At 36.0% G+C, this 24,498-nt stretch overlaps 1 protein-coding gene across 1 annotated transcript in view; it reads right to left on the minus strand.

Annotated features, from left to right (window-relative positions):
• The window catches only part of LOC142345572 (dynein regulatory complex protein 9-like), a 216,791-nt gene that overhangs the window by 13,171 nt on the left and 179,122 nt on the right, over positions 1-24,498 (minus strand). The window contains exons 6-9 of the mRNA XM_075397676.1: positions 13,116-13,197; positions 12,541-12,702; positions 6,508-6,582; positions 3,363-3,494 (exon numbers count right to left, since the gene is read on the minus strand). Of these exons, the coding sequence (XP_075253791.1) occupies positions 3,363-3,494; positions 6,508-6,582; positions 12,541-12,702; positions 13,116-13,197 (451 nt within the window). The remainder of the gene's footprint in view (positions 1-3,362; positions 3,495-6,507; positions 6,583-12,540; positions 12,703-13,115; positions 13,198-24,498) is intronic.

The following is a 24,498-nucleotide window of genomic DNA, read 5'->3' on the forward strand; positions in this document are numbered from 1 at the left end:
ACCAATGTTGGTCCGAAGTTGAAAGAAAATATTAAAGACATTCCTTTACCTAAGATGGACGAAGTCAACCACTCAATGTATTTAAAGCCAATAACAGTTGATGAGGTTAGGGAAATCATTGATAAACTAGACAGTAAATTTTCATCTGGTGTTGACGATATCTCAAATGTCATAGTCAAATTATCATCAAATGTTACGATTCCATACCTAACCCAGATAATCAATAAATCTTTCGAAGAAGGAATATTTCCCGATGATCTGAAAAAGGCCAAAGTAATTCCCCTTCACAAGGATGGATCTAAACTAGATGAAAATAACTACAGACCAATTTCTCTGCTAATTGTATGGAGTAAAATCATAGAGCGTGCTTTGTTCATTCGCATATATGCTTACATGGAATATCATAATTTGCTCTTCAATAGACAATTTGGGATTCGTACCAAACACAGCACTATTGACGCTCTTGTTGAATTACTTGAAAAAATAAGATTGAATTGTCAAAATGTAAAAGTTATCAGTTTCTTTCTTGACCTTAAAAAAGCTTTTGATACCATTGAGCATGATATCTTATTAAAAAAGATCGAAAACAATGGCATCAGGGGCCCAGCTCTAAATTGGATAGCAACATACTTAAAAGGGAGACGACAGCGGGTTATTGTAAATGGAGCTTGCTCCTCGTGGAATTCTATAGTTTGTGGGGTTCCACAAGGCTCAATTCTGGGTCCTTTATTGTTCCTCATTTATATCAATGATCTGCCACTAGTTTGCAAGTGTCTTGATGTTATATTGTTTGCGGATGATACAAACCTCACCGCAATCAACAAAGACGATAATTCAGTGCAAGGAGATCTGCAAAACATCAATAATTGGTTGATTGCTAATAAGTTAATACTGAATATGGATAAAACAGTACAAATGAATATAAGGAATAAAAATAGTGCTTCCAAATCAGTGTTTAAGTTTGATGATGTCTTTATTGAAGTTCGTAATCTTTGTAAGTATCTCGGAATCTATGTAGATAGTAAATTAAGTTTTCAATCACATATAGAGTATATTAAGAAAAGACTCTCAAAACAGTGTGGTATTATATGTAAGCTGCGTCACTATGTACCCCGAAAACAGCTAATTGATTACTATCGAAGCAATGTTAACCCAATAGTTCAATACGGTATTTTAGTATATGGCTGTTGCAGTTACTCGTCGCTTCTACCTATCTTAATTCTTCAGAAAAAAATTCTAAAATTCCTTTATTTCAGGAAATTGTCAGATAGTTGTAGGGACATTTTCATGAAATTGTCAGATAGTTGTAGGGACATTTTCATCTCTAATAAATTACTAACAGTATTCGAGTTTCATATTTATGAGCTGCTGAAATTTGTCCTGAAATCATTGAAAAAGATGCATAGCGAAACTTATCTAAATGATCTCTTTGAGTATGAGCATGGTACCACAAAAACCAGAAGATCTACCAAAAACTACCTAAAGCTTCCCTCCTTTAAAACGCAGTTTGAGCGCTTCTCTATTTCATATCGTTGTGCAAAGTTATTTAACACACTGAGAAGGAATGAACTTCTAGCACAAGACATAGAAAACGAAAATTGGCAACAAATATCGCAATTTTATCATAGATTTAAAGAAAGTTACTTGCTGAATAATGAGGAGCTGGTATCCCACATTTTTAAGTAATTTTTTTTCCTTGCCCACCACCATCCAATTTTTTTTTCTTTCAATTTTTCTATTCCATGAACTCTAGTCAAAAATTGTTACGGCACTTACTTTGTAAGTGCCGAGGCCTCAAAAATGGCATTATTTTTGGAAAATAACGAAGTCTACACATAGAAAATCGACGAAGAAATTCGAATTGTAAAATTTTTTTTTTATTTTTTTTATTTTTACTTTCTTTTATTTATATTTGCCAGGAATCAGCGTTACTCTCGGAAATCAAGAAACAGCATGCAGTGATAGCGTAGTAGGTATAGAGTTCAAAAAATAGAATTGTTTTGGAGCTTAAAAACCGTTTTTTTTTTTCTGTATTCAGCATCAAAAATTTTAGTTATCGTTTTTTCCTCTTCTTAACTATTTAAGTTTAGCCAGGGCAGATACTAGGTGGGTTTAATAGCCCCGTCTATCTGTCCTCTCCGAGATATCTTTTGTTATTATGATATATAATAATGTTGATAATAATCTAAGTAATTAAATTGTTGATTTAAATTGATTTATTTTATCATAAAAAGGAGAAATTTATTCTTTCTTTCTTTCTTTCTTTCTATAAGTATAAGTCTCCAAAACAGTTTGAGCTGAAACAGAGCTGAAAGGCTCTAAGAGCACTTAATGCCCGCTGGGCTCTACCTGTTTATCTGGTTTTTGAGGACGAAAAGTCAAAACCGTCAGACGAAAAATCGGTCAAGCGAAAAATCGCATAAAAAGGACCGACAGGACTAATATAATTGCTACAAAAATTTGTTTGAGAGCAATTGCAAGACCCTTTACAACACAGTTAGCTTTCATTCAATAAACCACTACTAACTTATTGAAAAAAAACAAGAAAAACGGTCCAAACATTTAAACCCGAGGAAAGAAAACCACGATTTTCACTACTCAATGCGACTTCCTAAAAATATTGAGTATTCAGAATTAAAATTAGTCTCCATAGAAAATGTTAGATATAATTAAGATGAAGCGAATAATATACTACTTTGAGGGGGGGGGAGGCAGTGCCATATTTCAGCTAACCGGGTTACGGGATATAAACTTCTCACAACCGAATAAGTGCTCAGGCTGTTATGATAGTCTTTGAAAATTACTTCGTCTTGCAATTACATGATCATTATTTTCTCTTAATGATTTCGGCGCTATTAAAATCAGACCAAATTTCGACACTCTAATACGTCGAAACAGTATTGCATCGGCTTCAATGTACGTAATCAATGACGTTCAATCATGTTTATGCAATACCGCACTGCCTTTTAGGAGTACGAAAAATAATTTCAAAAACTTATTAGCAAATTGCTTAGCCAATCTGATCACTTTGCTGGAATAAAAGCAAAAATTTTCAACTAATCGATAGTCTGGAGAGAGTTTATCACTTATAATCAAACTTGATATGAAATTATGAGTTTTGACTCAGCCCGTAGGTGTTGATATAAATCTATCATTCCGAACGAGTGATTGATAAGCTTACTCCGGTTCTGTTTGGCATCTTTTTTGTGAGATTCCCGTGATTACATGCTTTAGCCGTGATAGCCGAGAGATAAGGTGCGTGATTCATACGCCAATGATTGAGAGTTCAATCCCATGCTTGCGCAAAAACCGCAGTTAATATTATTATTAATATAGATTTTTGTATTGAGTAGTTAGTCAACCTTTCTAGTGAGTTCCTGTAGCTTTTGGAAGTCCTGTGCCTTGGACAGTTTCAGTATCTCCAATTCCTTCTTCTTCGCCTCATAGTCTGTCTCATACTTCTGTGACCAGTACTCTTGCTTTTCGGACAATTCCTGCAATATACAAATATATAAACATAGCTGACACATTGCCAGAAAATAGCCGCAATAGCTTCGTAGATCTGCAGACTAAAAAAAAACAGTAAAAAAGACAGACCAAAGAAATTAGTCTTTTGATTTGAAGGCTGATATGTTCTATTTTGATTAAAAATCTGAATAAGTTTTTGCTGCCTCTATTAGCTGCTCTCTAATGACCTTCATTTAGAGTGACATACACCATTTGACCTTATCTTTTTGAATTAAAGTAAACAAAAGTCAATTTCAAAGTGAGGAAGTCATTTTTGAGAGTGAGGTAAGTATGACCGAAAACTAAAAATTTAATCACGCGAATGAACAAAAAAAACTCGCTCCACCAAGAGCAAAAAATGACGTCACGCACGCACTTCAGATGAAATTGCATGAACGAATGAACAAAAGGCAGATTTGAAGTGGTTGTGACGTCATATGGTCGTAACAAAAATCGCGACGACAAAAAAAACATTGCAGGACAAGTCCTGACGTACAATTCAAAGAATTTTCATTGACTAAACAGAAAACTAGACCTAGAAAGGACTATGAATGGATTGGGAAAACCATTTAGAAAAAATCCGATCCAAAAAAATCGAAAAAAACAGTAAAAATCAAAGTCAAATTGCCGCATGTGAACAAAAAACCACTAGCGAGAAAGCGAATTTATGTTCAAACACTGTTTTCTCACTATACTTTAAAATTAGAGCAAAAAAATTTCACGCCGCAAAACCACTCGCTTTATCGCTCCATTTCCTGTTTCGGCGTGACCAAATTCACTACTCCAATTTGACTTCAAAAATCATGAAAATGTGTGAACAGATCGTAAAAAAAGACAGCGCCCCAATACAATTCAAATTCTTTTAATTATAAAACATAGCCGGCAGATTTCCGGAATAGCTGCGAAAGAATAGACTTGCGTGCCGTATTATAGAGATAGAAACAGATACATATATGAGTTGAAAAAGTTATCGACGCCGCTCAAAAAGCTATGTAACAAAAATTAAACGATAAATTTATAAAGCTTGTTAAAATTCATTGCGCAGAAGCCTTCCCATTAGGGACCCTTATTACACATAAGTTCCTTTGACCTTAAACTAATTCAAAATAAACTTAAATTTTAAAGTGCAAAAGTCATTTTTATTGAGTGAGGTAAGTCACTTATGATCAAAATCTAATCACGCAAAAAAACTTTTGCTAGAGAGAGCGAGAGAGAGAAATGACGTCAGGCGCGCAAAAGCAGTTAGTGAGAGGAAGAAGTCATTCAGAAAATTTGACTTTTCAGCTTTGCTGTGTGAACAAATGTAAAACGAAAAAAGAGCGTCAGACGACGAAAAAAACCAAGAGCACCGCAATATAGCTACGCTCAGCTTACAGCTTTGCAGCTATAAAAAAAAGACAGCGCCCCAATACAATTCAAATTCTTTGAACTGTAAAAAAACAAGAGAAGGCCAATAATAGCCCCAGCTATCGCTGTGAGGCTATTAAAAAACATACGCACTACAAATAGTTCACAAGATGACATTGATCAGTGATATAGCAAGAGCAGTAGTTGCTTATAATTTAATGTAATTTTCTCAAACAAAAGGTGGAAAGAAACTCGACGAACATCGGACGAACAGCGCCCAAAATGTCCAAAAATAATTCTTAAACAGGGTTAAAAGGTTTCAAAAATCCAAAAATCACGAGGTCACAAAATGTTCAAAAACTACTGTTCATAAAAGTCTTGGAACCTTTTGAGAAAAATCTACTATTTTTAAAACAATAATTTTAAGATAGGCTTGAAATGATACAGCACATCTCTCAGATCCTCTCAAAATCTGCATACATGTACGCAATGATACCCAAGCTGTAAACACAACAAAATAGTTGTTGCAAAATCTTGCTTAAAATGATTAAATTAAATTTGGGTCATTATTCCTTTAGCTCTTTTAACTTCACGCCTACTGTTTGAATAACTTTCATGGTAATTTATGACATCTCAACCAAATTATTTCAACTTCTGTTCACTTGCTAAAATTTTCCATTAAAAAATAACACTTGAACACATATTTAGCAACATATATCTAGCACCAAAGCTAAGGGAGGCGTATTATATATAATAATGGTTAAATCAAAATCTTAGACGATGCAACAAGAAAACAGATTAACTTCACTGAGTCTAATTGAGAAAAAGTCGATATTCCTAGTTAATGGAACTAAACAAATTAACAAATTTGGATGAGGTTTTCCCGTATGCCGTTACTAATAATTTTTTTTCAAACACTTTCATAGTTTCTTTTTTCACATTTTTTAAAATTGGCCTCTTTTCACGACCGTTGCAAATCAACTTCTCGCAACTGACATTAAAGTTTCGATATTGAAAATTGTTCATACTTAATAACCAACAACGGGATCACGTGAACAAGAATCCCGGCGTGAACAAACCCATTTGAAAACGTGAACTTTTTCACTCGATTAGGCTTTTACTTTGTTGGGCAAACTTGAATTAACTTTAGCCGATTTTGTTCTCAAATTGCATCCGTACCAAATAGTTATCTCGCTCTTTCTCCCACTAACTGATTTCCTTCTTTTTGTTTGTTTCAAGCTGTCAAATGAAGCGTACAAAAGGATAAAAAGGTCACGCTTCATAAGGGAGCTAACAAAATGTAGCCGAACCATGCACCCACAGAGTCACAGGGGTAACAACAATTAAAATTTGGACCCCCGTGCAACAAAATTTTTGTTTTCATAAGCAATTTTTGTTTTCATAGACGTTTCTGCGACGATTATGGTATTATTTAAAGCCTAATAACAAGCTGGAAAACAAGTAATTACAGTGTATATATTCCAGTTTAAGGGTGTATGAATATGAATTACGGATGTTCATTTTCTACCGGGCTAGTTTCCAAAATTAGACACGATAATTACTGGGGTGCAAAAATGAAGGTCTGATCAAAAGAGAGGGAAGTGGCAATTTGATGGGGGGGGGGGGTTAGTGGGAATGTTTCCAAGAACTGACCTGCTGTTTCTGGTGCAGAAATGATTCAATGTCCGCATTCACTCTGATTTCCTCTTCAATTTTCTCGCCCACATTCTAAAACGAAAACATGTCATCTCATTTTAGATCAAATCGCGAATCCCAGAAAATTGGATTATACGTTTCACATCTCAAAACGCCTTAGCCATTAGGATATGAAAACGAAACAAAAAAACGACTGAAAAACAATGTCAAAAAACATTAGGCCTATAAAAGTACCCAAACCAAAGAAAACATTTTTAAACCTTGAAACTTTGATTATAAAGCTCTAGCAGGAACCCTATTTTAAAGTAGCAATTAGTCGAAGATCAGACAAACTATTCATCTAACAAGCGAGTTTAAAAATTGCGTGTCCGGACAAAACAGTCCCAAATTGCAAAATATTTCCAGACAAAAGAGTGCCAGACAAAATAGTCCACAAAAAGCAGACAAAATAGTCTCAAATTGAAAAAATATTCCAGGACAAAAGAGTGCCAGACAAAATAGTCCACAAAAAGCAGAAAAAAAAGTCCCGAATAAACATCAAAAGAATTGTAAACAACCTATGAGCTTCTGAATGCAAGGTTTTTAATTGATATAAACCAAGATTAAACCAAAAACTTGTTTCGAAATACATATTTTGGCAAAAACTATGTTTTAATCAGCCTAATATTTGTTCAATGATTTACAATTATATGAATAACTTAAGAATTTGCTTTGTTAATTGGTGTTCACATAGTTGGGATTATTTTGTCTGGGACTGTTTTGTCTGATTGGAACGTAACGAAATTCTCCTAAACAAGAGGTGCGGGTGGGGTCAGCTGCAGCCAGCTTCAGCCTATAATTTCACCAAGGGCTTAAAATCTAAGGGCCATTTGCGTTCAGCTGCCCGAAATTCTAAACAAGAGCAACATATATACGCAAAAATCAAAAGAACAAACGAGACCAAAAAGTTAACTGACCAGACGAAGCAATGATCAAGCAAAAAATAGCATAAAAAACTTCACCCTTGGAATACCCGTAATTGTTCGGAAACTCGTACACATAAATCTTCAGCAATTGCTTTAGATGCAGGGAAATACTTGAAGTTGATTGGTATTGAAAAACCATGTATTGGAGGGACAAGGGAGCCTGATATAAGGGTCAAAAATGTCCTATTCATATTTAATATAACCACAGTTATTACCTACGAAAACTAAATCGATCTCAAAATGCTATTTCCCAACGGTCCAAAACAAAAGACAATGGTCGAAAAAGTCAATCTTTAAGTCACAAACAAACCTACAACAGTTTTAAAAAATAACGAAAAACCAATACACCTCTCTTCCTTCAGTCTTAAAAAAAGGCCAACATGACCAAAATACTATGTACCAACTTTGTTTAAGAAAAAATTAAAAACAAACATAACCGACTAAACGTCGGAAGAATTGCTCTCGAACGACTAGTGGGAGCTCTAATCAATTGCAACCTACTTCAGTCGGGAGGGGGGAGGGAGGGAGAGAGGGAGGGAGGGAGGGGGAGCCTAAATGGGACTAAGAAGTTCAATAGTGGGCTTCAAATAACCACATTAGAGGTTAACATATACCACTAATAAGATTTAAAGTGGAAAATGGCACTAGTTTCGGCGCACTTTTCATTTGACTTTTAGTATTAAATTGCCGCCACATGAGTTCAGCTGCTTAAAATTGTGATTGAGAGAGAATTTTAGATCAAGCGAAACGCAAAAAGTCAAGGGCGGAAAAGTCACTCGAAAAGTCAAAATTGTCAAGCAAAAATTTTGCATAAAAAAGACACACACGTTTACAATAATTGCTATGAACTTCGTTCAAGAGCAAATAAAAACTGATAAGTAACCTCCCTTATTTATTACCGCCAGTAACCCAGCCTTCACCACCGTCTGCAAAATATCCAAATAAACGGTTAAAATGTACGAAACGCCACAACATAGAAATACCATTCGCCAGACTAAATTGGAATTAGAAAATGAAAGAGCCAAAAAACTATACGCAAGATTAGAAATACAAAACATCTTAACTGAAAAGTCTTTATAAGTGATCAGATGATTTGATGGGAAGATTAATCAATCTCACAATAGAAAGTTAAAAATCTCACAAAAACAGTTTTCTGTTCCTGATGACGAAAACCAAATATAGTTAAAAGCTATGCGAGAACAAGTAAAATTCCTTCTCCTTTAGAACAAACCGATTAAAAACGGATCGAAAAGCATAATTCATCTTTAGTTCATATAATCCAATAGATTACGATTGATAGTTTCCAGTTTGCAAATTCACCTCGTTTCGTAAAAAATGCAACAATAACCGCAATATACCCGCGCCCCGCTTTAAAAAGGAAAACATTTCGTAGTGGAAAAACAACACCAACTATCTTGAAGAGAATTTTTCTGAACATTGTCTTTCCCGGAAATACGGAAAAATTAATCCTTAATTTTGAAAACATAGCCCGCGGATTGCTAGAAAATAGACGCGATAGACGCTTCCTGCCTTCCATGAATTGAAAACCTAGCCGAAAGATTGCCGGAAAATAGCCGCGATAGACGCTTGTGGCCTTCCATGAATTGAAACAACTAAAGAAATAAGATATACAGATCGACAACTATACCTTTAATAGACCACTAGACGTTTTGGGTAATATTCGGACTACAAATTCTTGACACATACGGTCCATAATGATAAAGCCCTGAAGGAGCTTTTTCAAAATTGATATTCGAAATTAAAAACCCTAAGACCCTATTACTCAAGAGTTAGGGCATATAGGTTTCGCACTACTTAGATGCACAGAAATTGATCTTTAACTAGTAAATTGTCATTAAAAAGTTCATTAAGTTCGTTAAAAAGTTCATTAAGTGATTTCAGAAGTCTTTTATTGAGTGAGGTAAGTCACGCAATTCACCTAAAAGTAGAACAAATGTTATCACGCACACACAAATTTTAACTGCAAAGCGGTAGAAGTCATTGAAATTGAAAAAGTCAATTTCAAGAAGTCAGGTTGCCAGAATCAATGATGGAGACAACAAATTTTTTTTAAAAAAAAACCACTATGTCCCCAATAAAAGCCGCTATCGCTTCGCGGCTACTAAAACATAAGCGGCAGATTGCCGGAAAATAGCCGCCGTTGATTCTCATAAGGTTGGGATTGAAAGAAGAGAAAAAACTAATGAAAAAAAAATGATTTTTGCGCACAAATAATTTTGATGTGCGAACTACTTTGATGTCAATTTTGAGCTGAACATACTCGTAGTGAAACTCCAAAATGGCTAGTATCAATACCAATAAGCATTAGAGATGGCAACTAAGAACAAAGTTCGAGTATGGGCATCTAAAATTGGGCTTTATTGGTTTATCCCGTTTCCATTTCCGATTTCGTTTTTTGATACTGACTCTCTTCCTTTTGAATTGCTTTAGTGAGCAACTGCTGTCTAAAAACATTTTCACCAGAATGAGAGAAGAGTGAAACTAGTCTAGAGAAGTGAAAAAGATTTCACGCAAAATGTTGAACAGCTGTGAACTAAGGTAAAGCAAAAAATTTTTAGCAGGACGAAGTAAAAAAACATAGCAGGACAAGTCCTGAAATACAATTCAAGAATTGAAAGACGAACTTAGAACTACTGTACTTGACTAGCAGATCAATTGAACAATGCCAGGCAAAACAGAAAAACAATATGAAAAGTTGAGAAACTAAAATAAACAAACATAGCTAGCCGATTGCCAGAAAATAGCCGCAATAGCTTCGCAGATCTGTAGTCTCAAAAAACAGTAAAAAAAGACCCAAAAAATTTGTCTTTTTATTGAAGGCTGACATGTTATATTTTGATTGAAAAAGTTTTTGCTGCCTCTATTAGTTGCTCTCAAATAACCTTCATTTAGAGTGACTCATACCCATTTGACCTTATCTCTTTGAATTAAAGTATGGTCGTAACAACAATCGCGACGACGAAATAAAAAAAATCAAGAGAAGGCCAATAATAGCCCCAGCTATCGCTGTACGGCTATTAAACATACTAAGCTAAAACATAATCATTGCTAAAACTCTTGAAATGCTTTGCTGATCAACTGCTGTCTTAAAATAGTTTGACCAGAATTAGAGAAGAATGAAACTAGCCTAGAGAAGTCAAAAAAAATTTACGCAAAATATTGAACAAGCTGTGAGGCGAAAAATTTTTTATCCGACGAAGTAAAAAACCATCGCCGGACAAGTCCTGACGTACAATTCAAAGAATTTTCATTGAATAAAAAACTAGACCTATAACAGACTGAGTTATTTGAGAAAACAATTTCCAAAAACAATTAGATAAAAAACCAGAAGATCAATAACAAAATGCCGCATGTAAACAAAAAAACCACTAGCGCGCGAGAAAAAGAAATTTGGTTCAAACAAAAAACTAGGCCTAGAATGAACTTTGTATGGATTGTTAAAACCAATTAGAAACAAATCCGATCCAACAAGTCGAAAAAACAGTAAAAATCAAAATTAAATTGCCGGATGTGAACCAATAAACCACTAGCCAGAAAGCGAATTTTTGTTCAAAAGCCGTTTTCTCACTCCTTAAAAAATTAGAGCGCAAAAATGTCACGCCGCAAAACCACTCGCTTTTTCGCTCCACGTCCTGTTTCGGCGTGACCAAAATCACTACTCCAATTTGAATTCAAAAATCATGAAAATGGGTGAACAGATCTTAAAAACACAGCCGGAAGAATTACGGAAACGACTCGAAGGAGACAATTGCCCATACTTATGACTAAACAACTACAACAACTATTGTGAACCCTGAACTTCCACAAATGCCATAAAAGATTTGAGAAGAGATTCCGGGATTCCGGAAACGACTCGAAGGAGAAAATTGCCCATACTTATGACTAAATAATTACAACAACTATTGTGAACCCTGAACTTCCACAAATGCCATAAAAGATTTGAGGAAGAGAAACGGCATTAAAAATCCAAATATAAATTGTAAAGAAAAAACTAAAAAAACTTAATGACTATTTCTAATACCACAGGGAAACATAAAGGTCATAATAGGCTAAGAAACTTGTCTAAGATTAAAAAAGAAAAACTGGAAAAAAAGAAAAATGATTTAAAATTTCTCAGTTTTTCTGTCAATTTTCCTAAGAAAAAAAATGTTTTAAACCAAGAACACTTTAACTAATTGGCATCTGATTATTCTTTAAGTAACAAGCTTCTATTCAAATCCCACTTAAAGCATTAAAACAAAAAAAACCTCCAAATTAGCATTAAACTCAAATTAACTACTTGAAACCTTCAATTCCTATCAAAACAAGCCTAAAACTAATACAATATCATAATCAAACCTCATAACCATCAAAAGTTGCAAAACAACTGCTTTTAAAAGCCGCACGTGAGCAAAAAAACTTCGCTCGCTTAGAGAAAGTTTTTTCACACACCAAATTTTCGCTCTCTCAAAAACAGCGGTATGAACAAAAACCATTCTCTTTTCGCTCCGCTCTTGACTTTTGTTCAGCACCAAAATCAGTGCAAATTTTTTCACGCGTTTCATTTCCCGCTTCAAAAATCACTCCAATAAAATTGATTTAAAAAAAGGACTTCTCCAATACTCCTCTTCGAGTCGTAAAAAGACAGCGCCCCAATACAGTTCAAATTCTTTGAATAGTAAGGAAAGACAGAATTGTAAAGAGGAGCGCTATAATAGCCGGCTGAGAAGCTGAGGGCGGCTATTAAAAACGATAATCAATTTAAAAAAATTGTTTCCTTTGCCGTTATAAGGATAGTGGGACTGAAATTTGAAACTGCCTTATGTTAAGTTCGGGCATAGGTTCTTAGCCCACAAAGCTTGGTTATGTGATTACGTTTGTCCCCATCAGAAACGCCACGAACTGGCAAAAATCCACATAAAAATAATAATAGCTTTCATGGAAAAAATATCCAGTTGTAAATTAACCCAAATAAAATGACTGAATATTGTGAAGTTTGTAATCGAGAGATTGCATTGGATTTTTCAAAACGGAAAGGCGCGCTCGGAAATTACAGCTGACTGACCTTGATCTCTTCAGTGAGTTCCTGGATTCCGAGGTCACACTTCTTCTTGGTCTGAGTGACTGAGACCTCGCTGCTCTTTTGGACATACTTCCTCTCCATTGCAGTCTTGGCCTTCATTTCTTGCAGCTGGTCTTTCAAGTGGGCTATCATCTCATTTCTCTTCTACAAACAAATCAGTAAACAAAAAATTATAAACATAAACCGACTAATGTCGGACGAATTGCTCTCGAACGACAGACGGGTAGAAAAACATTTCACCCCGCCGTGATTCGAACCCCTGACGTCCCAATCCATAACCAAGTACACTGATCACTCAGCTATCTGACCCTTATTTTTGCTAAGCTGTAACCGACTTTATATTAACAACAAACTTTGTGAGACAAAAAGAACAAATTTCTTTATACAATTCGTAGGGAAATCTTCAAGTTAAGGAATTTAATGGTATGACAGCGATGTGTGAACAAAAAAGAGCAGCTCCAAATTGTTTAACAATACAAAATTGGAAAGAAAAGATATACATCTTAGAAAGGTAAATGAAATCTTTTTTGTAATTGTTTTCTAGAATACTTTCTCACCTGTATTTCATCTTCCTTTTCCTTCTTCACACTTCTGATCTGTTCCTGGAGCTGTCTGATCTCACGTCTACCCATTTCATCTCTGAACATCACACGTCATCATCAGTTAAAATCTGCAAACTCAATTTCACTTCAAGTAACGATCATTAGCGAGTTTCTTACTTACGACTACTATGTAATGAGATGTCTTAAAACAATAAAATTCAAGTTACATTTGTCAATTTTATGAATCTTTAGAATGTACGTCCATCGCAACGTCCACAACTACAAAAACTATACAAAGTTAGGCTTCAGTATCCTACACAACCGTCGATTTATTTTGACCTCTCATTTTTCAGTCTGCTAATCAGTAATCAATTACTAAAACGAAGAAACTATTTCTCCATTTGGTGCTATAGTGACGTAGAAAATAGATAACAGATCAATTCAACCAAATAAATCACGCTGACAACCAACGAGATCAATTAGGATCTGCTTCACAGATCGCCCAACAATTTTTAAATAATCAAATTCAGAAAAAAAAACAGTTTTCTAATTATTGTATGCATATCGCAACACTTGTTTCACAATTATTTATGAGAAAAAATTTGAGCTTATGACAAATAGATGGTACTTCTTTAAGCGACACATCCTTTAGATCGTTTACTGTACAACTGAGTACATCGACATTATATTGAGTGCCGGTTATTTCTTTTCCTCCTAACTGATTCTTTCAAAAGATCAAAGTCTAATTTCCTTGTATTTCGAGTGAAATTGTTTCGAACAAACATTACTTCAGAAAAGCTCAGAGGGCGAATGGTTGACCTAATTCAAAACAAACTTTGACATAAGAAATTTTCACAAGAATCAGTTTTTTCAAAAGTAAATGAAGTTAAGCACCTTCTGCACAAAAAAAAACATTGCTAAAAGATACGAGTAGTTGCAGCAGCCATATACAAGAAAAATATACTGAATACCAGAAACCATGTTAGCCCGGTAGAAGTTTAAGAGTTGTTTCCTCGGAACAAAATTTAGCAACCCGAGCACAGTTTGCCTAACCGTAGTTTCATCTGACTAATATGAAATGAACGTGAAAGATTGGTATCAAATTCCAAACCGATACAACTTAATGAGCTCCTGTGTCTAATTTAATTTGTATCAAAACAGAATAGATCTATAAAAATCTCATTGGAAGCCACCGTCTACATTTTTAAACGAAGTGTTTTATGAGTTATAGCTTCTAATTAGACATTCATCTTTCGCATATTCTCTTCCAAACGTTTCCAAAATAACTTCAATTGTTTCCCTCCAGTTTTGACCCTTCCTTGTGTAATGGCAACACCTTTACTCTTTTCAGGTGCTTTGGGAAAACTACATCTGTGAAGAACATAATTATCAAATCGACTAGGTAAGGGGCAGTCACTGAGATGAAAGATTTGAATTGAAATTTTATTGTTAATGTTATCAGCTGACGAGGATTTATTTATGTGCTAACTTGTAAAATAAAGCACCTCATTAATTTTTTCGGCTAAAAAAGACTGCTTCTTCCTCGAAAAGGTATGATTAGGTTGATATTTCCATATGTACTAATTAACTGTCCTACTTTGGTCCACAAATTTTTTGAAAAACTGCATTGTCATTCATAGAAAGGAGCGGCTCATGGAGTGGTTCCACCCACTTCCATTATTGATTAGTTCATAAGTTTGTGAAGCCTCATTAGCAGAAGAGTTCAAATTTTCCATTAAGTTTTCTTTTGCACTTTTGCAGCATATTTCAAATCGTTGGCGTATTTTCACAAATTTCTCAAGTTTTGTCTAAAGATTTCTACCGAAACTCCATGTATGGGCGATTTTTTATCGCAAATTCTTTGAGAAATTGTTAGACCATGTTGGTATCAACTTCCTTTTTAATTGATAGCTCTTATAGGCACAAACTTATCTGTTAATTCATTAAAAAAAGGGAGAAGAGTAAAATCATAGGAGGGAGAGGAATCTTTCGTGTAAAACAGCAAAAGTTCAGAATAGCATTACCGACAGTTCATTGTTTCCTATTAATTTTGAACACTCCTTTGGGTAATTCAAAAACTTAGTATCTCTGAACGAGGAGAAATTTCGACCTACTGGAAAGGCTAATTTCGGTCTGACGAAGACAGGGTGTTGATCGCAAAAAGACCCTCTTCCTTTGTGAGGACATTGCGTTTTTTTTATATTTAGGTTTCTGTTTTTCTATACTTAGGCTTTGAAAAAAATGGTCCAAGCAAGTAAGTTTTCTGTTTCTTTTATGAACCCCAGAATGCATTGCTTGAACCCGCTCGAAAATATAGTTTTCATACTTCTGAGAAATCACATTTTTTCTGAATTTGCTTTGTTTGAATTTTCTAGTTCTATAAACTTATCTAACTTATCAATTAAAGTCATTTCCTTTTCTTGTGGATAGGTGTGCATGACAGACAAAAGGACCTTTCTCTTGTTGAAAACTAGTAAAAAGTTTTTTGCATCTGTTTCCTCAGTAATCCAGTCCGTGATACATAAGATATCAGAGAGTGTGTCTAAACTATAGACCAGTGACTCCAATTCAGAGTAATGCTTTTTCAGAGATCTCAAGCATTCACAAGAAGAACAAAATTAAAGTCAGACAGATTGATTATTATATGCAAGAAAATTGAGCCTTGCATTGTGGCATCTTTTACACCATCACATGATGCATAGTAGGGTTTTCCTCTTATTAGCTTAAAAGTTTCTTATTAGCTAGGAGTTTAATTTGCTTTGTCCGTCTGGCAAACCCGACAACAAACGGCTTTGTCGATCATCGTGACGGCGAACGATTAGCGAAAGAAACGTCCGTTTGATCAATTTTTAGATTCAAGTTTGAGACAAAAAGACCTCTGAATGGCTAAGTAACTCCTCTGAGTGGCTAAGGTTGATGGTAATCCAAATATTTGGAAACTCTCATGCCTGTTGTACGTTTCGACTAGTTCTGTCTCAGTTGCTATGATAACTCTCTTCTTAATTTGCTTCTACCTTTTCTATCTTGTTAGAGGCGGCTGTGTAGGTGCTAGTGCCAAGTGCTATATTGTATGAAGACGAGTTATCGTTGCAATATCCTATCTAATAAAGGCTTTTAGTTGCAAGTTTTTGCTAAGTGCTATTCGGAGCGCGGGTTCGGTCAAAACGCTCTTTTTCTGCTACAAGTTTTCAATTCAAGTAATTTAGTAGGCAACTGAACTGTACTGAGCAGAATCGTCTGTATGAATTTCAAGATAATAAATGCGTGCTGTATGAATTTACAAAAGTCTTTTTCAACCAGTCAAAATTTAGCGGAGGCGATGGGTTTCGAACCTTTAATCTTATGATTATAAACAGGGTTGCCTAGTGTGCTGTGCCAAGTGGGTCTTGATTAGTGGTATTGTCAAAACAAGGGATTTACTGGGTTATATAAATGGAAAGCAACATCAATAGTGGTTTGTTCTAAGTTTTTATTGAGTATTCCAGATCAAAATGCTGAAAGTTTACTTTCTGTTTGCTCTTTTGTGGCCTCTTGTTTTCTCATCTCATGTATGCGAAGAAATTGAGCTGGTGAAAGCGACTGCTGTATGTTGCGAGAAGAATACTACATTCCGCGTTGGCCAAGTGGATGTGAGCTTCGTGCCATATCGGAGCCATTTGTCCAGTTGGTGGTGGTGGGATTGAAGATTTGTGTTCTCGATTCTTGCCAAATTTTTCAATGATGTTCGTGTTGGTCGTGGCAGGCGTAGTAAGCATGCATTAGAAAAATAAAGGCGTGCAGTTTTGTACAAAAATAGATTAAAAATGTCTGATTACGTAGTGGTGAGGCTCGATTTGTAGATTTAGGGCCTCCTGACCGCCCACAACTCTCCTTAAGTGAGGCATAAGTCTGCTTCGTCTTGGTATGAGGGCTGTTTTTCTCAGGACGTCCAGGTTCGTGAGCTCGCCGTGCCAAACGTATGTAATTTGCACGTAAGTGCGGTAAATGGGCGTCTCTGGTATGCCCATTTTTATTAGCAGGGCGAGCATCCCGTCGAAGGAGAAGAGTTGTGGGGGGTCAGGCTGATAGTTCATTTGTTGTGTTTTTTGCGCTGCCGTTTTCTTCGCTGTTAAAAATAAAAGTGGAACTGAATAGATAAAGTGATGAATAGTTTCTTTTTTTTTCTGAGTAAGGTTAGAGTGGGAGGCCGTTCATTAGATTTTGTATCAGTGAGACAGTTGTTTGATAATCTCTTCGGGTTTGTTTGCATTTTCCCCAGAAAGATTAATGTAGTAGTGATCTGTCAAGTGTGGCAGTTCCATTTGCTCCACGTTGTGAGGGGAGTAAAGTAATGAAGTAAATCCCTCGGCATGGCAGTAAATGACAGTCACTAATGGAGTTTTCGGAAGTAATTCCCTCGGTATGGCAGTAATTGACAGTCACTAATGGAAGTTTTGGAGGAAAGTAAATTGAGAACAGTGTGATTGACTGCTCTAGTGATAAAGTTATTCAGAATACGTTTTTTGCAGAGGTCAAACTTTAATAGCGGCGTTATTCATCGACTGTTGGATTTTTTATCGAAGCTTTGCAAAAACGATTGTAATGACGGAGACGTGATATTCTATTTTATCAAAGTATGGACACTAAAAGGTTCGTTAATTACTTATAACAATTTAGGATTTCATAGGCTAGCATTAATATTTTTTTGTAATTTTAAACAGAATTATCGTGTTTAGAACGACACGAGGCAGACAAGATTTTCTAATCGAAATGAACGAGTTCAAACATCAGTACTACGATCGGACAAAATTAATAAGTCTCGGATGGAAAGAAGTGGAAACAGTCGATGGGCGGGGTATAAATAGTTGGAACTCCTTAAAGAATAAGTTAACTATAGAAGGTAGAGGGGGACTGGTTGGAGAGAATGGATGGCCAAAGGTACCATTGGCAATAAATAATGAAGAAATTGTGGGATTACAAGAAAGTTTAGTAGAAGGGTTCCGGGGCTGTAGAGATCAGGGCGATGTGTATAATTATGTTAGTAAATTAAAGTTGGAGAGTGGTGATAGCAGGTTGTATCAAGAAGTTGGGTCGTATGCTGGTTTGTGTAATTCAATAGGTTAGACGTTTTGTGTGGATGGTTTGATGAGTGGTGTTTTGCCTGATGGTTTTACTGGTGTAAGGAGAGATGCCATGGTACAATGGAATGAGTGGTGGACGGCGGCACATGTTGAGATTGGGGGTAATGATAGTGTTTCGAAAACGCCGTGTTGTGAGAAATTGTTTCTGATTTGTGGAGGTTATCAGACATCAAGGGATTTTAATAATGTTATGGGTACTCCGCAATATTTTATGGATTTAATTAAGAGGGGTCCTTCTGCAAGTGGTTTGGGAAAGGATGCTTGGTTTTTCATTCCGACGAAAGATAATGTGTTGTGCCAGCCTTCGTTGTGTGCGCATGCTGTTTTAACTTTTACAAAAGGTTTGTCGTTAGTGACGGGCTGGGAGGCGCGTGATCAATCGAATCAAGTTGTTGTCGAACGGACTTTGGGATCGTTTGCTTATGGTGTGCGTAAAGGTGTGGTAAAAAGAATTGTAATATCAAATAAATAAAAAGGCAATATTAGAGTGGGCGAAAGAAAGAGAAGTATCAACTGGTGGTGCTAGTGATGTGACTGAGCATGTGCAAAGTTTCACTAATAGTGGTCTAATTTTAAAAACAAATAATAAACGAGGTAATCGAAGAAAATGGGGTGGGAAACGGGAAACGAAAACGCAATCGAACGATAACGAGAATATTGTGTATTCGTTTCTTCCTCCAAAGGATCCTTCAATGGAATAAGTGTGTTGTTCAACTTTACTGCAAAGAGGTCAAACTTTAATAGCGGCGTTATTCATCGACTGTTGGATTTTTTATCGAAGCTTTGCAAAAACGATTGTAATAACGAAGAGACGGGATATTCTATTTTATCAAAGTATGGACACTAAAAGGTTCGTTAATTACTTATAACAATTTAGGATTTCATAGGCTAGCATTAATATTTTTTTTGTAATTTTAAACAGAATTATCGTGTTTAGAACGACACGAGGCAGCCAAGATTTTCTAATCGAAATGAACGAGTTCAAACATCAGTACTACGATCGGAAAAAATTAATAAGTCTCGGATGGAAAGAAGTGGAAACAATCGATGGGCGGGGTATAAATAGTTGGAACTCCTTAAAGAATAAGTTAACTATAGAAGGTAGAGGGGGACTGGTTGGAGAGAATGGTTGGCCAAAGGTACCATTGGCAATAAATAATGAAGAAATTGTGGGATTACAAGAAAGTTTAGTAGAAGGGTTCCGGGGCTGTAGAGATCAGGGCGATGTGTATAATTATGTTAGTAAATTAAAGTTGGAGAGTGGCGATAGCAGGTTGTATCAAGAAGTTGGGTCGTATGCTGGTTTGTGTAATTCAATAGGTTAGAAGTTTTGTGTGGATGGTTTGATGAGTGGTGTTTTGCCTGATGGTTTTACTGGTGTAAGGAGAGATGCCATGGTACAATGGAATGAGTGGTGGACGGCGGCACATGTTGAGATTGGGGGTAATGATAGTGTTTCGAAAACGCCGTGTGGTGAGAAATTGTTTCTGATTTGTGGAAGTTATCAAACATCAAGGGATTTTAATAATGTTATGGGTACTCCGCAATATTTTATGGATTTAATTAAGAGGGGTCCTTCTGCAAGTGGTTTGGGAAAGGATGTTTGGTTTTTCATTCCGACGAAAGATAATGTGTTGTGCCAGCCTTCGTTGTGTGCGCATGCTGTTTTAACTTTTACAAAAGGTTTGTCGTTAGTGACGGCTGGGAGGCGCGTGATCAATCGAATCAAGTTGTTGTCGATCGGACTTTGGGATCGTTTGCTTATGGTGTGCGTAAAGGTGTGGTAAAAAGAATTGTAATATCAAATAAAAATAAAAAGGCAGTATTAGACTGGGCGAAAGAAAGAGAAGTATCAACTGGTGGTGCTAGTGATGTGACTGAGCATGTGCAAAGTTTCGCTAATAGTGGTCTAATTTTAAAAACAAATAACAAACGAGGTAATCGAAGAAAATGGGGTGGGAAACGGGAAACGAAAACGCAATCGAACGATAACGAGAATATTGTGTATTCGTTTCTTCCTCCAAAGGATCCTTCAATGGAATAAGTGAGTTGTTCAACTTTACTGCAAAGAGGTCAAACTTTAATAGCGGCGTTATTCATCGACTGTTGGATTTTTTATCGAAGCTTTGCAAAAACGATTGTAATAACGAAGAGACGGGATATTCTATTTTATCAAAGTATGGACACTAAAAGGTTCGTTAATTACTTATAACAATTTAGGATTTCATAGGCTAGCATTAATATTTTTTTTGTAATTTTAAACAGAATTATCGTGTTTAGAACGACACGAGGCAGACAAGATTTTCTAATCGAAACGAACGAGTTCAAACATCAGTACTACGATCGGAAAAAATTAATAAGTCTCGGATGGAAAGAAGTGGAAACAATCGATGGGCGGGGTATAAATAGTTGGAACTCCTTAAAGAATAAGTTAACTATAGAAGGTAGAGGGGGACTGGTTGGAGAGAATGGTTGGCCAAAGGTACCATTGGCAATAAATAATGAAGAAATTGTGTGATTACAAGAAAGTTTAGTAGAAGGGTTCCGGGGCTGTAGAGATCAGGGCGATGTGTATAATTATGTTAGTAAATTAAAGTTGGAGAGTGGTGATAGCAGGTTGTATCAAGAAGTTGGGTCGTATGCTGGTTTGTGTAATTCAATAGGTTAGAAGTTTTGTGTGGATGGTTTGATGAGTGGTGTTTTGCCTGATGGTTTTACTGGTGTAAGGAGAGATGCCATGGTACAATGGAATGAGTGGTGGACGGCGGCAAATGCTGAGATTGGGGGTAATGATAGTGTTTCGAAAACGCCGTGTGGTGAGAAATTGTTTCTGATTTGTGGAAGTTATCAGACATCAAGGGATTTTAATAATGTTATGGGTACTCCGCAATATTTTATGGATTTAATTAAGAGGGGTCCTTCTGCAAGTCGTTTGGGAAAGGATGTTTGGTTTTTCATTCCGACGAAAGATAATGTGTTGTGCCAGCCTTCGTTGTGTGCGCATGCTGTTTTAACTTTTACAAAAGGTTTGTCGTTAGTGACGGCTGGGAGGCGCGTGATCAATCGAATCAAGTTGTTGTCGATCGGACTTTGGGATCGTTTGCTTATGGTGTGCGTAAAGGTGTGGTAAAAAGAATTGTAATATCAAATAAAAATAAAAAGGCAGTATTAGACTGGGCGAAAGAAAGAGAAGTATCAACTGGTGGTGCTAGTGATGTGACTGAGCATGTGCAAAGTTTCGCTAATAGTGGTCTAATTTTAAAAACAAATAACAAACGAGGTAATCGAAGAAAATGGGGTGGGAAACGGGAAACGAAAACGCAATCGAACGATAACGAGAATATTGTGTATTCGTTTCTTCCTCCAAAGGATCCTTCAATGGAATAAGTGAGTTGTTCAACTTTACTGCAAAGAGGTCAAACTTTAATAGCGGCGTTATTCATCGACTGTTGGATTTTTATCGAAGCTTTGCAAAAACGATTGTAATAACGAAGAGACGGGATATTCTATTTTATCAAAGTATGGACACTAAAAGGTTCGTTAATTACTTATAACAATTTAGGATTTCATAGGCTAGCATTAATATTTTTTTTGTAATTTTAAACAGAATTATCGTGTTTAGAACGACACGAGGCAGACAAGATTTTCTAATCGAAACGAACGAGTTCAAACATCAGTACTACGATCGGAAAAAATTAATAAGTCTCGGATGGAAAGAAGTGGAAACAATCGATGGGCGGGGTATAAATAGTTGGAACTCCTTAAAGAATAAGTTAACTATAGAAGGTAGAGGGGGACTGGTTGGAGAGAATGGTTGGCCAAAGGTACCATTGGCAATAAATAATGAAGAAATTGTGTGATTACAAGAAAGTTTAGTAGAAGGGTTCCGGGGCTGTAGAGATCAGGGCGATGTGTATAATTATGTTAGTAAATTAAAGTTGGAGAGTGGTGATAGCAGGTTGTATCAAGAAGTTGGGTCGTATGCTGGTTTGTGTAATTCAATAGGTTAGAAGTTTTGTGTGGATGGTTTGATGAGTGGTGTTTTGCCTGATGGTTTCACTGGTGTAAGGAGAGATGCCGTGGTACAATGGAATGAGTGGTGGACGGCGGCACATGTTGAGATTGGGGGTAATGATAGTGTTTCGAAAACGCCGTGTGGTGAGAAATTGTTTCTGATTTGTGGAAGTTATCAGACATCAAGGGATTTTAATAATGTTATGGGTACTCCGCAATATTTTATGGATTTAATTAAGAGGGGTCCTTCTGCAAGTGGTTTGGGAAAGGATGTTTGGTTTTTCATTCCGACGAAAGATAATGTGTTGTGCCAGCCTTCGTTGTGTGCGCATGCTGTTTTAACTTTTACAAAAGGTTTGTCGTTAGTGACGGCTGGGAGGCGCGTGATCAATCGAATCAAGTTGTTGTCGATCGGACTTTGGGATCGTTTGCTTATGGTGTGCGTAAAGGTGTGGTAAAAAGAATTGTAATATCAAATAAAAATAAAAAGGCAGTATTAGACTGGGCGAAAGAAAGAGAAGTATCAACTGGTGGTGCTAGTGATGTGACTGAGCATGTGCAAAGTTTCGCTAATAGTGGTCTAATTTTAAAAACAAATAACAAACGAGGTAATCGAAGAAAATGGGGTGGGAAACGGGAAACGAAAACGCAATCGAACGATAACGAGAATATTGTGTATTCGTTTCTTCCTCCAAAGGATCCTTCAATGGAATAAGTGAGTTGTTCAACTTTAATTTACATTTTTTTTCTAGGGTTGGAACTATAGTGCCAGGTTTTTTTTCTTTTTTTTGAGATTTTATTATTTCAAGCCCGTGCCCTTTCAACGTATTTTGAAAGGATTATCTTTTGTTGATACTGAGCAATCGGTTAGGGTCCTGTCTGTGTTAGTTTGGTGTTGTTTTGGAAAAAAAATGATGTTTCGTGAGTTTTTTGGGTCGTTATTTTGCACAGTCGTATGTAGTGTAAGCAATTAATATTTTGACTTTCAATCGCGTGCCCTTCGAAGTGATAACAAGGTGGGATGTTAATTTTTGTTGAGAATGGTTGGGAATAGATTGATTAATAATAGTTTGCTATGTTAGGGGTGCTTGCTCATTGTGCTCACGAGTTATGACTCACGAGTAAATTTTTTTTTTTGGTTAGAAGTAAAAAATTAAATTGGTAAGAAATTAAAAATAAGAAGAGGAGGCGTTACATTTGAATAATTTGAGGTGTTTATAAAATAAGTACTACATTAAATTACTTGCGACTCATGAGAGAAAAGATTTAAAAAAAATATTTCGAATAAAAAAATTAAAGAAATTTATGCAAGTCTAAGTGAATACACGGATGCCAACAGGGTCAAACTCAATGGGGTCGTCATTGTCCATTTGAATAAAATCCCAGAATTGGTGGGTGAGTTGGGTACCTTGGGATGAAGTAATGAAGTGGTAAACGTAGGTGTAGTATTCCCAGGTTGTGTAGAAAAAACATTTCGTGAGAAGGCCTGTATGGGAGTGTGCCCAGATCACGATGGTTCCATTTTGTAATATGACATATTCATTGAAAAAACATTCCCTGTATTGGATTCCTACTTTCACGCTAACGTTGATGTTGTGGTTCGTGTGTAATTTTGGGGCGATGTCTTCTGGGCCGACGTAATTTCGGATTTGGTCCCAAATGCTTGTCATTATTTTTAAGAAAATTCAGAATTGCTAGGTTTTGAGATTTGGAAATATCAGGGAAAGAAAAAGTAAATATGGTTTAAAAAAATTACAGGTCAAATTCGCCTTCTAAAAATTCTTCTTTGGTGTTTTGTAAGAAATTCAAAAAGGTAAGAAAATTTGGATGATCTGGTTCAAAGTGATTTTTTTGTCTTGATTATTATCCAAGAAGTTAATCCAGAAGCATAAGGTGTTGCAGGGGAATATGAAGTATTCAGAAAAGACTGCAAGTTTTATATCAAAATCAGTGAGAAAGTAAGCATAAAGTGGAAATTGGTTTGGAATTGGAGAGATGTAAGGAATGGTGTCTTCTGATTGGTCAATTGTGGTGAAAGCTGGGGTTGGTGGATAAGACATGAGATAAGATTTTTAATGGAATAGAAATGCAAATATTTGAGGAAATTTACATGGAGTCATCTGAGAATGGAATGGGTGATGGGGGAGAAATTGGAATATAATTTAATTCAGTTGAATTGTGGTCTGATGTAGGGTCAGGGCTGTCGGGACTTTCAGAAATGGTTGGTTGCGATGGTTCTACGGCAACTGGTTCTCCTTCTGAGT

The sequence above is a fragment of the Convolutriloba macropyga genome, chromosome 9 (genome assembly GCF_964194025.1).
Source record: "Convolutriloba macropyga chromosome 9, txConMacr16.3, whole genome shotgun sequence".
NCBI lineage: Eukaryota > Metazoa > Xenacoelomorpha > Acoela > Convolutidae > Convolutriloba > Convolutriloba macropyga.